This window comes from Diadema setosum, chromosome 3 (assembly GCF_964275005.1).
Source record: "Diadema setosum chromosome 3, eeDiaSeto1, whole genome shotgun sequence".
Classification (NCBI taxonomy): Eukaryota; Metazoa; Echinodermata; class Echinoidea; order Diadematoida; family Diadematidae; genus Diadema; species Diadema setosum.
Window position 1 is genome coordinate 40,563,105 of NC_092687.1, and position 14,185 is coordinate 40,577,289.

General features: G+C 35.5%; 1 protein-coding gene across 1 annotated transcript in view; it reads right to left on the reverse strand.

Moving 5' to 3' along the window:
* LOC140246863 (uncharacterized) overlaps positions 1–14,185 on the reverse strand; it is a 111,281-nt gene that overhangs the window by 77,176 nt on the left and 19,920 nt on the right. The window contains exons 3-9 of the mRNA XM_072326190.1: positions 14,039–14,104; positions 9,867–9,944; positions 7,992–8,060; positions 7,155–7,304; positions 5,893–5,964; positions 4,541–4,612; positions 2,547–2,618 (exon numbers count right to left, since the gene is read on the reverse strand). Of these exons, the coding sequence (XP_072182291.1) occupies positions 2,547–2,618; positions 4,541–4,612; positions 5,893–5,964; positions 7,155–7,304; positions 7,992–8,060; positions 9,867–9,944; positions 14,039–14,104 (579 nt within the window). The remainder of the gene's footprint in view (positions 1–2,546; positions 2,619–4,540; positions 4,613–5,892; positions 5,965–7,154; positions 7,305–7,991; positions 8,061–9,866; positions 9,945–14,038; positions 14,105–14,185) is intronic.

Here is a 14,185-nt window from a genome sequence, read left to right on the forward strand (position 1 = left end):
TTTTGTAATGTCATCATTGAGAAATGGAAATATGAAATAAATTTGAACTTTGAACTTTGAACTTAATAACTTTTGAAAGGATACTGCTACTGCTTTGAAAGTTGGCATTAATGCTTAATTTCAGTTTAATCTGACAATCCCTTCATCTTTGTTACTCGGGTGGTTTTCTTCCTGGTTTGTTTGTTTGTTGTTTTTTATGTCCCATTCATTGCAGCAGCAGAACTGCACAGCCAGCACGGTTTGGTAAAGATTATGCGCTTAAATAAACACTGTACTTCAGAGCCTCTTTTCTTAGTTCACACTTTTCCTGAGTTTGTACTTTCTTTCCAATATTAAGATAGGTTAGGAGAGTCCATTTGATTTGAGTTATGCATCACTTTAAAGCTTGAAGTCTGCTCTTTCAGTATTATGGTCTTAACTAAAAATTCATGTCTGGCGACTTTTTGTTTGTTTTGTGGTGCAGGGTCACATATATGTAAAAGATTCTAGTTCTGCAGCACTCTCTGTATTGACTATCTCATTTTTTTTTTCTTTATCGAGAAGATAGAGTTCCAGATTTTATATAGAAGAGTGGATCGTATTACCGGACATTTCTTCTTCTTCTGCTCTTCACAAAGCACCAGTTATTCACAAAGTTCTGAAAATTACGAATTGGGCAAACTCATGAAAATTATTCTGTCCGATTTTTGGAAAATAGACTTTAAATGTACCCCCCCTCCAAGAAGTTGTTTCTTTTTACCGCTGTAAACTGGCATTATGATTCCGGACACGATTTTCCTAATGGAGTTATCGACGTCTTTCCCACCTTGTCATTATACCGGAATCACAATTTATACCCACGATTCACGGTACACATTCTTAACAAGCGGACAAGAAAAAAAAAAAACTGCAAATGATCATCAAAGTAGTAAAGGTTAAATGTGTAACTTGAACCTTTGGAACAATTCACGTCATAAAATCTTGTCCTATAAAATCGACATTTTCTTCTCAATCTGGGATGAAATGTGAATTTATTTGCTTTTGATACTTTTATGTCATTTTTATGAGCTTAGAGCATGATAGCTTGTAGCTGAAAGATACCAGTTGCGACGGTGGCCTTACAATCTGGTAAGATGTCCGACGTCACGAAAGGCATTATATTTTATCGTCGTCAACTCGAACCCAGTTTTTTGTGTATGCAGCCGTCTAGACAACGAAGGAAACAAAAAAAAAAAATACATCAACGTGAAACTGTCAAAATGATGGTAAAGAAGCAAAGAAAAAAGAATGCTTGAAGAGTTCCTTTCCAAAAGGTTGTAAAATCAGTAAGATCAATGTCTGTTGTTGTTGTTGTTGTTGCTGCTGCTGCTGTTGTAAGGATAAGAAAATATTTGCTTTGCTTTAATTCCCATGCTTGAAATATCTTGCACGCAATAATATCCTATTTTAAATGAAGCATTCTTTTTTTTTTGTTGACCCATCAGCAACTTTTGGAAAAAAAGCACGGTTGTGAAGAGCAAGTACATATTCTTTCAGTTATAAGTTGTCATTTATCCATTAATTATTTGTTATTTGTAAAGAAGTGTCTTATCTTTGTCCATCTCATCTCTAAAGAAATTGTATGCAAATTGATTGCACTTCAAGCCCAATAATCGTCAACATTGGCAACAAGCTGCTAGCCAGCCTTGCTTGACTCTGGGGGTCACAGTCTTATCAAGCAAGCGCTCAGGTTTGGATTCTGCTGAATTTAGCACCTTTTAAAACAAAACAGAAATGTATTTAGGACCTTTGGTAAAAGAAATTATCATCATTGCCTGATTTCCCCATTTTCTCTCAAGAGTTTCATTTTGAAAAGGTTTCTGTCAAAAAGGCCAAACTGACAAAATATGAACTTAGCAACATTTGGAAGAGAACTTTTAATTCTTGATTTGTATGTTTTCAAGAATACAAGAGTTGGACGTTAATGTTGTATAAAAAGAAAATGATATGAAAAATGCCTAATATGCATAGAAAAAAAAAAGACAAATTACAAAAAGGCCAAACTGACAAAATATGAACTTAGCAACATTTGGAAGAGAACTCTTCATTCTTGATTTGTATCTTTTCAAGAACGCAAAAGTTAGACGCTAATATGTATAAAAAGAAAATGATATGAAAAATGCTTAATATGCATAGCAAAAAAGACAAATTACAAAACAAGATGAAGTAAAAAAAAATGGATATTCAGTTGTTATAGAAAAAAAAAACCCTGAATGAAAACTCGGATTGCCCATTTTTTATTTTTGATATGATTTGATCTGCTGAAAGCAATGATGTCGATCGCGTCGACAAACGTACACACGCACACCAAAAAAAAAAAAAAACAAAACAAAACAAAAAAATGATGATGCCGTAACCATACAAACCGCACTTTCCTTTAGATTGATAAAATCGGAATGAATGTGAGCGTTCACTCAACGCTACATTTTCATATGCGTTTATTTGTCCATGCACATCATGTAAATGAAAAATTAAGAGAAAACATTGGTATAGTGCTTTTTATAAGGTTATGATATCATTATGCTTACAATGTTCTCAAGTTGGGTAGCTTGGTAAACGCATTGGCATTGATGTGCTGTATTTGGTTGTTGTTGAGATCGCTGCAAATATAAAGCAAAGTACAAAGCAAATGTATTTCTATCTACTAGGATATTACAAGGGTCGTATATACACATCATTGTCTCTATCTACAATAGCACAATATTCCATCACATAATATTCCGTTCTCGTAAACAGAATGCATATATATATATATATATATGTATATATATATATATATATATATATATATATATATATATGAAGGGTTTGTTTGCAAAAACCGATAAGTCCATTTTTGAAGATTTTAAAGTACGATCTCTGTCATAAAGTACAAAATAATACCTTTTAAATGATATATTGGTCACTACATATAAAGGTATATTTTTGAAGTTATGGTCAAAAGAAGCAAATATTTTCTTATTATTCTCTTTATTTTTCTTGACCTTTAATCGCAAATATCTCCATTTGGCAAATATGGACTTATCGGTTTTTGCAAACAAACTCTTCATATATATGTATATATGTATATATGTATATATATATATATAAATCATATATATCTGACTGTGCACCACAAAAGAAACAACAAGTCGCACCCCTTGATTTCACGTGAGGACACGAAACAGGTGATATTGGTCAAATATGTCAATCTTTAGTTTGTCATATTTTCTGAAATAACTATCTTTCTTCTATATTAGTCTTTAGTTTAGGAATCTAACACGCATGGGAAAGTGTGTTTTCAGCAGTTTTTCTTCAACCCCTTTTTGGGGGTGAGTATAGTATGATCAGGTATGTATTAGAGGCCCCTTTTCATTTCTTGTATCTTTTGAATATTCTTCACTTTCAAATCTAATAACTTTTGAATCATGGACCGAATGTGTTGGTAGATCATGCTCAATTTCAGTTTAATCTGGTAATCCCTTCATTGTTGTTGCGCCGGTGGCTGACATCCCGTGTTTTGTCCCTATCATCTCAAAGCTAGCGCGCCTTGGTTAAAGATTAAGCGCTTGAATCGACCCTGTACTTCAGAGTCTCTTTTCTCAGTTCACACTTTTCCAGAGTGTGTGCTTTCTTTCTAGTATTTAGATAGGTCAGGGAAGTCCATTTGAATTGAGTTACACATCATTTTTAAGCTTAGAGTCTGCTCTTTCAGAATCTATCCTTAATTAAAAATCCATGTCTGGCGACTTTTTGTCGGTTTTTGTGGTACAGGGTCACACACACACACACACACACACACACACACACATATATATATATATATATATATATATATATATATATATATATATATATATATATATATCGGGTGACCGTACATCACAAAATAAACAAAAAGTGACACCACCTGACTTTACGTGAGGACCCGAAACAGGTAAAATTTGTACACTAAGTCAATCTTGAGTTGTTCATATTTTCTGAAAGATCTATCATTCATTTATATTGTTATCTAGTTTTGGATCATAACAACAATGGGAAAGTGTGTTTTCTGCAGCTTTTTCTACAACCTTTTTTTGGGGAGAGAGTAGAATGATCACATACATGTATATATAAGAGGCCCCTTTGCATTTCTTGAAAATCTTTATACACTCTTAACTTTCAAGTCGGATAACTTTTGAAAGGATAATGCTACTGCTTTAAAAGTTGACATTAATCGTGAACAGAATGTAGTTAAAGGAAGTCCATTTGAATTGAGATTCACAACAGTTTAAAACTTAGAGTCTGCTCTTTCAGAATTTGCCCTATAAGTTTAAATCCCTGTGTGGCGACCTTTTGTTGATTTTGTGACGCAGGGTCATATATGATATACGTATATGTATACGTGTATATACATTTATTTAATCATTCATGAGCATATTATACATATACACACACCTCCATGCTTTTTTATTATCTTGAATTGCCATAAGCGCTTCTATGTTAGGAACAATAACTACGACAGATGTTAGAACCGTAATTGTTAAACTACTAAACTGCTTACATGTGTAATATGTTACTGATCCCGTCCAAAACGCCAGGTTGGATTGCGGATATGGAGTTCTGGTGAAGCTCCCTGTAAAATAATATAAATCATAGTTGCTGCACTGATAACTTGATCAATCCAATTAAGGTAAAAACAAAAACAAAAACACAAGAAACTACACACATATACAGACGAACATAAATCATCAAATAGGGTGTTGGGTTAAAGCAGGATATATCTTGTTTGAAACTTAGCTATACTAGTACTACCGACATGAATAATTCAGTTGTACAATAAAAGGAAGTTCTACATGTGTTCGGAATGTTGTTATTTTCTTTCTAACAGTTCTCTTTTGTGTTCTTATTATTCATTAGTATAAAATCCTAATATCATCATGAAGAACGTAAAATGATTATATGAAAACTAACCTAGGCAGACACATAAAACACACACACACACACACACACACAAAGATTAAATGTGACCCTTTACAACAACTATCTGAAAGTCGGGGCAGGTCGACAAAAATGAAATGTCCATACATATTCTGCTCTAATTTAACAAATAAAAAAACTCATTAAAGCACTTGGTTGAATAGAATTCGATGAATAATTTTCAAAAGAACGAAAGTGGTCTTTTAAATCAGATTTTCGAGAAAACCTCCTTATAAGTTCATTCAGGCTTACTGCCAACAGTCTACTCACGTACGCCCAATCAGTATGCAGGATGTCATAAACTATATGCAGCGCTCAGTCCAAATCTTCGAACACGTTTCAGAATACGAAATTATGTCAAAAACAGAAATTGAAAGGTTGAAATCTATTTTGATGATCTGACTTCAAACTCGATTTTTTCGGCTCAACCTCAGTGACCGTCGGATCATTTTGTTGTTGTCGGTCACAAATACAAACGCTGGATAAGTTTTGTACTTGAACACTGCGAATATAATTCCCAATTCTAACTGTTATATATATATATATATATGCGTGTGTCTGTGTGTCCCTTTTCACGAAATAAAACAATGTCAATGCTTATTATTTTTTTTCTCTCTCTCTCTCAACACAGTTTAAAAGTAATTTTGGTAAAATTTCTCGACAAAACGAAGCAAAGTGACTTTCAACAAGCACACGTTGTGCGTGCTACACGATTTTAGCTATACGGAACGATACAAAACGAAGGGTTATGATTATGAACACTGATGCGATGAATTTCCTTTTCCTTTTCTTTGAAATTAATTCTGTTCAAAGATCTTCCCAAATGTTCGAAAATAGTTGTATCTTCAAATTTGATTACATTCTTACGGTGAAAATTATGAACAAATCAAATATGAAATGTAGACCAAATAATCTGTTATGTTTAATTCAACTTACAGAATCTTCAAATGCGTCAATTTAGAAAATCCTCGTGGTGCCAAGTATGAGATTTCATTGTTGCTTAGATTTCTGCCGGAAGAGGAAAGGAATTGATAAAGTTACTGGAAGACTTTAACTATAGCCATGGACTATATTGGAGATTTATTTCAACGTCCTTATGACATTTCTTCTTCTTCGAAATTGGTTTCTTTGCCCTATTTATCAGTCGTATATAAAATTAACTAGAAAACCTTTAAACGGAATGTAATAGTAAGCTTTTGTATTTTTACCGCATGATGTAGTCATTATATATGGGCCTAAAAAAGAAAAACGAATATAAAATTTGTCAAGAATGCTAAGAGTAATGGTGCGCTTCTTAAAAGTGATGCCATAATCCGAATCTTTAATATAAACTATTCTTTCTGAACTGCTCATCATTTCCCTTGTCTTAATTCTTTACTCTTATTGTGTCATCATCTCTGTAATGACTGATTTTTTTTTTTTCTGTATTTTACTCACCTACTCATGATTATAAGGCATTATTCAAGTCTGATCAATCAATTTCATTACCTTCTACAACGCAAAGTACAAACTCAAGTACGGCAATATAATTTCTGGAAGCAATATATCGTTTAATCCATTCCGTATCCGTATCCATTCTTTAATACGATTTTTCGCAACGTTAGTTACAACGCACATAATTTACAGGTTGCCCTCCATCGGTGAAAACAAACACAGGTTATCAAATATGACCGTATTATCTATGACAAAAAAGGGGGAAAAATTGTTAGATACTAGGCTGTCATGTCCACCGTAGTATCGAGCTTTCACCGGATAGCCGGGAAGGGTGTAGGAGGGGGGAGGGATGAAATCTTATAACGGTGGGTACTGCCCTAAGCCAGCGCTAGGTGTTTGTTTGTTTTTTTGAGGAAACAGAAAAAAGGGGCCTGATGGCACCTTTTTGGTGACACTTACGGGGGAAACAGCTGGAGAAAAAAAAATAAAAAGGGTTCAATAGGCATTTTCAGTAAGACATTAGGTATTCAATGTACTGCCAACAAAAAAAAAGAAAAAAAAAATGGTGGCTCGACCCATGTGATGCGTATTTGCTGAAATAGATGATTCCTTTTTTTTTGTTGTTGTTGTTAAGAAAAACAAAACATGAAACACAAAGACAAACAATAACAACAACAATACATGCAATATAATTTATTTTTGTTTGGTTTTTTTTTTTCATCTTGTTTTTTATCGCAATGGATTGACAAAGTGTCCTAACTTACAAATGTTGCAGAGGACTCTCCGAGAGGGTAGCTAGGTTGCGTCGAGACACGGATGTCAGCTTGTTGTCGTCCAGAGACAGGAATATTAGACTGGTCATTCTCCGCAGCGAGTCCGACGGGAAAGTCCCGATCTTGTTCATGCTTAGACCTCTGCAAGAAGAGAGTTAAGATATGATGAGTAAGGAATAGAACCATTTTATGTATTGAAATATTGTGTGTGTGTGTGTGTGTGTGTGTGTGTGTTTAACCGGACATAACTTTTTGAAAGTAGGCCCTTCATTTACATTAATTTCATGCCAGTATTCATAAATGTTATGACAGAATAAAGTAGAAATGAAGTGTGTTAATTACTTTCATGCCCATTAATATGGAGATGTTTGATAGATATGTGTATGTCTATTCGCGCTAATGTAACTTAGTATAAAAGTGTTCTAAAATATGTATCACATTGAGGAACAGGACATTGTTTTCAAAACGAGGAGAGCATTGTTGCCTTTTTTCCCATGAACCGAAGCGTCTTAAAAGTATTTAACTCGGCATAATTACAGTATAATGAGCAAGTATCAATTTATTGACAAAGGTTATCACCAAACAAAAACAGTCACAACAACAACGATAATGATGACACTATAATTACCATTATTATTATAATATATATTTGTTATAATGATTATTAATATTATTATTATCAGTACTGCCATCATTGATATTATCATTATTACTGTTGTTGTTGCTGTAATCACCATGAATATCATTACTATTATCATTAGTGCTATCCAATATAAAATAGCTTTCTTTATTCATACAAATGTAACGGATTATATACCGTCAACTTACAGGTACTGTATGTTTGTTCCTGAAAAGAAATCGACCGGAATCCTCTCTATATTGTTTTCCATCAGACTCCTAGGTTAAGGACATTCAAGCAAACGTATTGTCATACAAACATCATTGCGCAAATAATACTGTGAAACGAAATATAGGTTTTCCCGGCCAATTTCGCACTTTTTTCATTCCAATTCCTAATTGCTGCATTCAATTTAGCACAATTTAGACCAGACGGCATGTTCGGTGTTTCAATCTTATAATCTTTTCATTCAAATTCATTTTGGAGCATTCAAATTACCTTTTACATCATTCGAATCAGCACTTTTTCAGTTCAAATTCGTAAGACAAGCACCATTTCGCAAATCGTTCATTCAAGTTAGCACGATATAGTCACGTGATCACGTAAACGCTGCGCTCGTTCATTCGAATTCATTCTTGGGCATCCAATTTCGCATTTGCTGCAGTCAATTTAGCAGACACGTTTATGCTTTTATTCTGATATCACCTTTGCAACAGTACTTTCAAAATAAGTGTATGTGTTTATAATGTTCGATAACATTATTTCATTCACAGATACATTGATCTTAAGTTTGTTTTGTCAATAATTGGGAGAAGGAGGTTTCAATTTACATTATTATTTCTTTCATCTGCATGTTTCATTATTTTCATTTGGTGGGTGCTAGATTGCGTTAATTATCATTAGGAATAAATAAAAGTTCTTGGATCAGCTCTAGCCATCAATTTGTCAAGGTTATTACCCTCAAATGCTTCTATGATTCTTTCCCTGTTTTCTTGAGAGATACGCCTGTATCTAACTCGTGCTGCCATGACTGGACATAAGAAAGTGAAGTGAATCTATGGTACTGGTGCAAGCATGGCATGTATAGTTCTGATAACATGTATGGAAGAAGAGGGGCGTTACAAAACAACAAACTTGAGTTATTTAGGGTCAAAAATACCTTTACTATATACTTAACAGTGTGTGGATGAAACAAAAATTCACATTTAAATACGTATAAATCACGGTTCTCACCTTTTCAAAATAGAAATAACATTACGCCAATTTGAATGAACATGTTTGGAATTTGACTGCCCATACGCGAAATTGAATGACTGAAATACCATTTTCCGCCAGTGCTGGCGAATTTGAATGACTGAAGAGCACGTGCCAATTTGAATGCCCGTTTTACGAATTCGAAAGGCACATGTGCGAATTTCATTGACCGAAATGCTAAATTGAACGAACAAGTTGCAATTTTGAATGACAGAATGTGCAGTGACGAGGATTTTCGCTAAATTGAATGAACGTTTTATCAAATGGACTGAACAAAGTGCGAAATTGGCCGGGAAAACCTATAATAAAATGTCAAATGCGGCTCCATTTTCTTGGTCTATTTCAGCACGGTAATTGCGATTCAGCCAAAGCTCATTGCTTATACAAGTCCGTCCCCAAATGATGGCAGAAAATAATGTCAAATAGATAGAAAAATCCTATCTTGAGGTGAAAAGTATGCCAATTTTACCAATCGTTTAAAAGCTCTCAAGTCACTTAACGTGGTTTTCTTTTGTCACGATGGAAGAAAACCACGTTATGTTTGCATTTGTAACTCTAATAGGTTATGCATTTCAACATCTTTAAAAAGAATTCATAATCAAAATATCCGTGGTGTTTTCATTTAAATGGCTTTAGGTGTACTATTTTTTTTTTTTTTAGAAAAATAACGATTGCATACAGGAAATTGCAACTATCGTGTATCTATCACTAGAAACGTGGTGAGTATAAGTGTTGTATTAAAGAAGTTGAAAGGAAAACACAAATGAAAAGAAAACACAGAAGAAAAGGCGAAAGTTCTCAAAAAGAAAAAACAAAATCAAAACGCTTACACGTGAGTGAGAGAACCGGGCAACGAAATTCTCTTGTAGGAGTAAATATCAAATGCAATTTTATTCCTAGTAAGATCCCTGTGGAGAGAAAATATACCAATTTAGTATAATATATGTGACCGTGCGTCACAAAACGAACAAAAAGTCGCACACACTGATTTTGCGTGAGGACTGAAAATAAGTGAAATGGGTAAACCTAGCCGATTTTGACTTTTTCATATTTTCTGAAAGAGCAAGTCTTCTTTTACATTATGCTAAAGTTTGGGGTCATAAAACGGGCAGGAAAGTGTTTTTTTAGCAGTTTATCTAGAACGTTTTTGGTAAAATAGTGTGATTAGGTGTGTGTTTAGAGTCCCTTTTTCATTTCTGAAAAACCTTGTACACACTCTTCACTTTCAACTCTAATAACTTTTGAAAGGATAGTGCTACTGCTTTGAAAGTTGTCATTAATTGTGGACAGAATGTGTTAATGAGGCATGCTTAATTACAGTTTAATCTCATTATCCCTTCATTGTTGTTACTCGGGTAGTTTACTTCCTGTTTTTGTCCCATCCATCAAACAGCCAGCACGGTTCGGTAAAGACCATGTGCTTGAATAGACACTGTACTGCAAAGCCTCTTTTTGTGCTTTCTGTCCAATATTTAGATAGGTTAGGAGAGTCCATTTGATTTGGGTTATACATCATTTTAAAGCTTAAAACCTGCTCTTTAAGAATTTGGTCTTTACTAAAAATTTATGTCTGGCGACTTTTTCTTTGTTTTGTGGTGCAGGGTCACATAGAGTAAAATATCCTGTTTGCGGCAGTTTAAGCATTGTTAAGAGTTTTTCCAACTTGTAAACAAATCAGGCAAATTATTTTCAACCATTTCATATATCATAGACAAGATTATTCATTAACGCAATTGTTTTCATGAAAGAAAATTACCATTGACCAACGCAGTTTTCATGATTTACCAGGGCAAAACCCGGCACAATTTTCGCCGATAAGGGCGATATGCGACGTAGTATTTCTGCTTGCGGCACGATGTACAATCCCTATGCAATACGCGCGTGCTCCGCGATCTTTAGCTGAACGCCTTCACATGTCTCGCAAACATTGCGTAAGCGCCAATTCCCATTGCGAAAGCACGTGAAAATAGCGTGCGCACATGCATTGGCCGCAAACAAGATCGCACTTCTGGCGGTGTTGTTGATGTCTTTCCCGTGTTTTTCTCATTTTTTTCGATGGTAACATCCACTTTCTGAAAAAATGGCGGCCCACATCGGCTCGCGAAAATTCTATTTTACGTGAGGATATGTTTTCAAAATCCATGAACATCGAGAAAACGAAAAAAAAAAATCCAGTTTCTTGGACCATTGTTTCTTAACTGTTATGTTAAGAAGTACCGAAAATTTCATTTTGGATGCAATATGTTGTCATTCAGGTGAGAAAAATTTCAATTTCGTCAGAGATCGTGCCCATTTTATCGGTTGGTTTTTGTTGATTGCTAGTGTGTTAGTATATGTGTAGTGTGCATGTAACAGTGCAATGCTGTGTTTAGCTGTATATTACCGTGTATGTTGTACCTGCCGCGAACGGCTGCACGGCCGCTTACTGACGCAGTTACTCTCTCTCTCTCTCTCTCTCTCTCTCTCTCTCTATTTATATATATATGTGACTCGCTACAACAAAAGGATCCTAAACTCGCTGACCGCCGAGCCGAGAGAAATGAAGTTTGAAGACAGATCATAAAAAACAAAAACAAAACAAGTCAAAACGATCGGATTTGTGTGTTTTGCATAACTTTGTAGTCTAATGTATCATCTATCATCTGCGAAAAGATCACAGGAAATACAGGAAAATAATGTGTTTCTTTTCCAGGATTTTTTTAACTTTCAACAGAACAGAAACGTGTCCGAAGATTTGGATTTAGCTTCGCAGCTAGACTCCGCCCATGGCAACAAGGGAGTGATCTTATTGGTCAGTGCTTGACATCCTGATTACTGACTGGTCATTGGTAGACTGCTGGCGCTAAGCTTGAATGAACACCGCAGAGGTTGCTAGGATCATACCTTCTATTGTCAAGTTGTGAAAACTGTCTTGCCTCCCCTTGATCATGATAGCGTCTAAAGGAAAACTTTGAAGGCGGTTTTCTCGAAGCGCTGATTTCCAAAACCACTTGATATGCACTAATAAATTCACGCAACTGAGTACTTTTGTTGGTCGTGTTATTTTTGACATTACAGTGGAAGAATAAAGGGAAGAATATCATGTCATTTTTAGAAAATTGTCCTCCCCGACTTTCGTATCCTTTTGTTGTAGCAGGTCACATTATATAAAACAAATTGACAGAAAAATAGATGGCACATTATACACATGAACACCCTATCAAATTCTAAAAGAATAGGATTGGACTTGTAATGAAATTTTCATTGTTTTATAGAGCAAGGTGGTGCAACGCGGGTCGACCTGAAATGCATTTAAGAATGGTGAACGAGATATTAACATCAAGAAAATCATATAAAAGAAGGTGTTAAGGGAAATGTCTCCTAAAACCATTTTTAATGTGACTTATTAAAAAGCATTCGCGCCACTGAAAAATCGCGAGTTAAACTGACTCATTTACTTCGCCAATTTTCGCTCCGGAGCAGCCGTCTTTTTCGAGCCCTAAAATACGACGTCATGAAATGAACAAAATCCTCTACGAGTGCAGCGCGACATCGAGGCCGCCATTCATAAAGCACGTATTTCTTGGTGAGCTGGTGCAATATCTGGTTTGTCTTTAGTCGCATCTGCTTTCTCGGTTGAGATATTAAAACGTTCATTTTTACCTTATATGGTACGAAAAGACTTTGAGTTTGACATCGAGAGTGAATTGAGTGATGCCAATGACAATGACACTGATAGTGACAGTGACATTCCTGGCAAAGTCGGAGTGGTAGAAGAAGCGAGGGAGAGGCGACGGATATGGAAGGCCCTTGTGGACATAATTCGTTTGGGGCATACGTATGCAACTGCCTTTAGCAAACGTTTGCTAATTGACCAATCAGCGAGTGTTGTTTGGAAAACGTTTGTACGGTGTTTAGGAAACGTTTGCATGTTATCTATTTATGTATGCCCCATTCCATACGTATGTTAATTTACTGCACATATGTATGCAATTGATCAACCAATCAGGTACTTCGTTTAATATGCAGCTGTATATGTGTGCATGTTGGGTGTGTGTGGCCACGGTACGTACTCACGCCCGATCTGAGCAAGGAGGTACTAAGTGTACGTATATGTGTACGTGAAAATCTCACACCGTACCTTGTTAGTTCCTCAGCTGGAGCATGGTTAAAACAATGAGCTGAAGATGTTTTTATTGGAAACTTTTGCACTTACCGTAATCCTTTTCCACTTGAATCATATTGGCCATACTGGGCTGATCTGAGCAGTACTGAGCGGCACTGAGCTGATCAGCTGGTTCTAATAGCTATTTTCATTGGTTGCCTTGAAAATCAATTTACTGGCATTCTGTGCATACGTATAAAACGGCATACGTTTGCCAGACAACACTCGCTGGTTGGTCAATTAGCAAACGTTTGCTATTAATATGCAGTTGCAAACGTATGCCCATTTCCATGCACATGGTCCAAACGAATTATGTCCGCAACGGCCTTCCATAGACTGAGCCCACTCTGTGGATGTAGTGCTTAGCACAGCGCATCAGCGCAAGGCTGATGCGTTCATCTCGTGACGTCATAATTTTGGTTATCTAAGTTTCACATACCGTCAGATCGGGTTCAGGTGGTCTAAAAAAGTGTCTCAAACCACCATCTCTCAATCGTTCTAGAGACGTTTTTAACTTCTGAAAGTTAATTTTTCATATTCCTAGAAATTTAATCCAGAAATGTATAAATAACCTTATTTATTTCTTCTCGTTCACCATATTTTAATAGCCTAACATTTGTACATCAAGTCGGAATGCGGTTGTGCATAGTTGTACATGACCATAGATTATTTGGCGTATACATTGGCAAGCTTCCTGCGTAAACGTGACCGACCACCAATATTTCCTAGCGATGATTGTCTTATACCAGCACAGACATCATTCACAAACTGTACAATTTGCACACATCAATATTGCCTTCTTTTCAGATTACGTTAGCGACTTTTACAAACAATCACATGTACACGGGAAGAACTTACAGTTTCTTCAAATTCACGCAGCGCGAAACATCAGGGAATTCCGTAATCAGTGTGTTGTGAATCGTCCTACAGACATGGACAAAGGTTTATCTGTGTCAATATATTTGAAACATTATTTGGCATGATAGCACATCTTGTCATTGTATT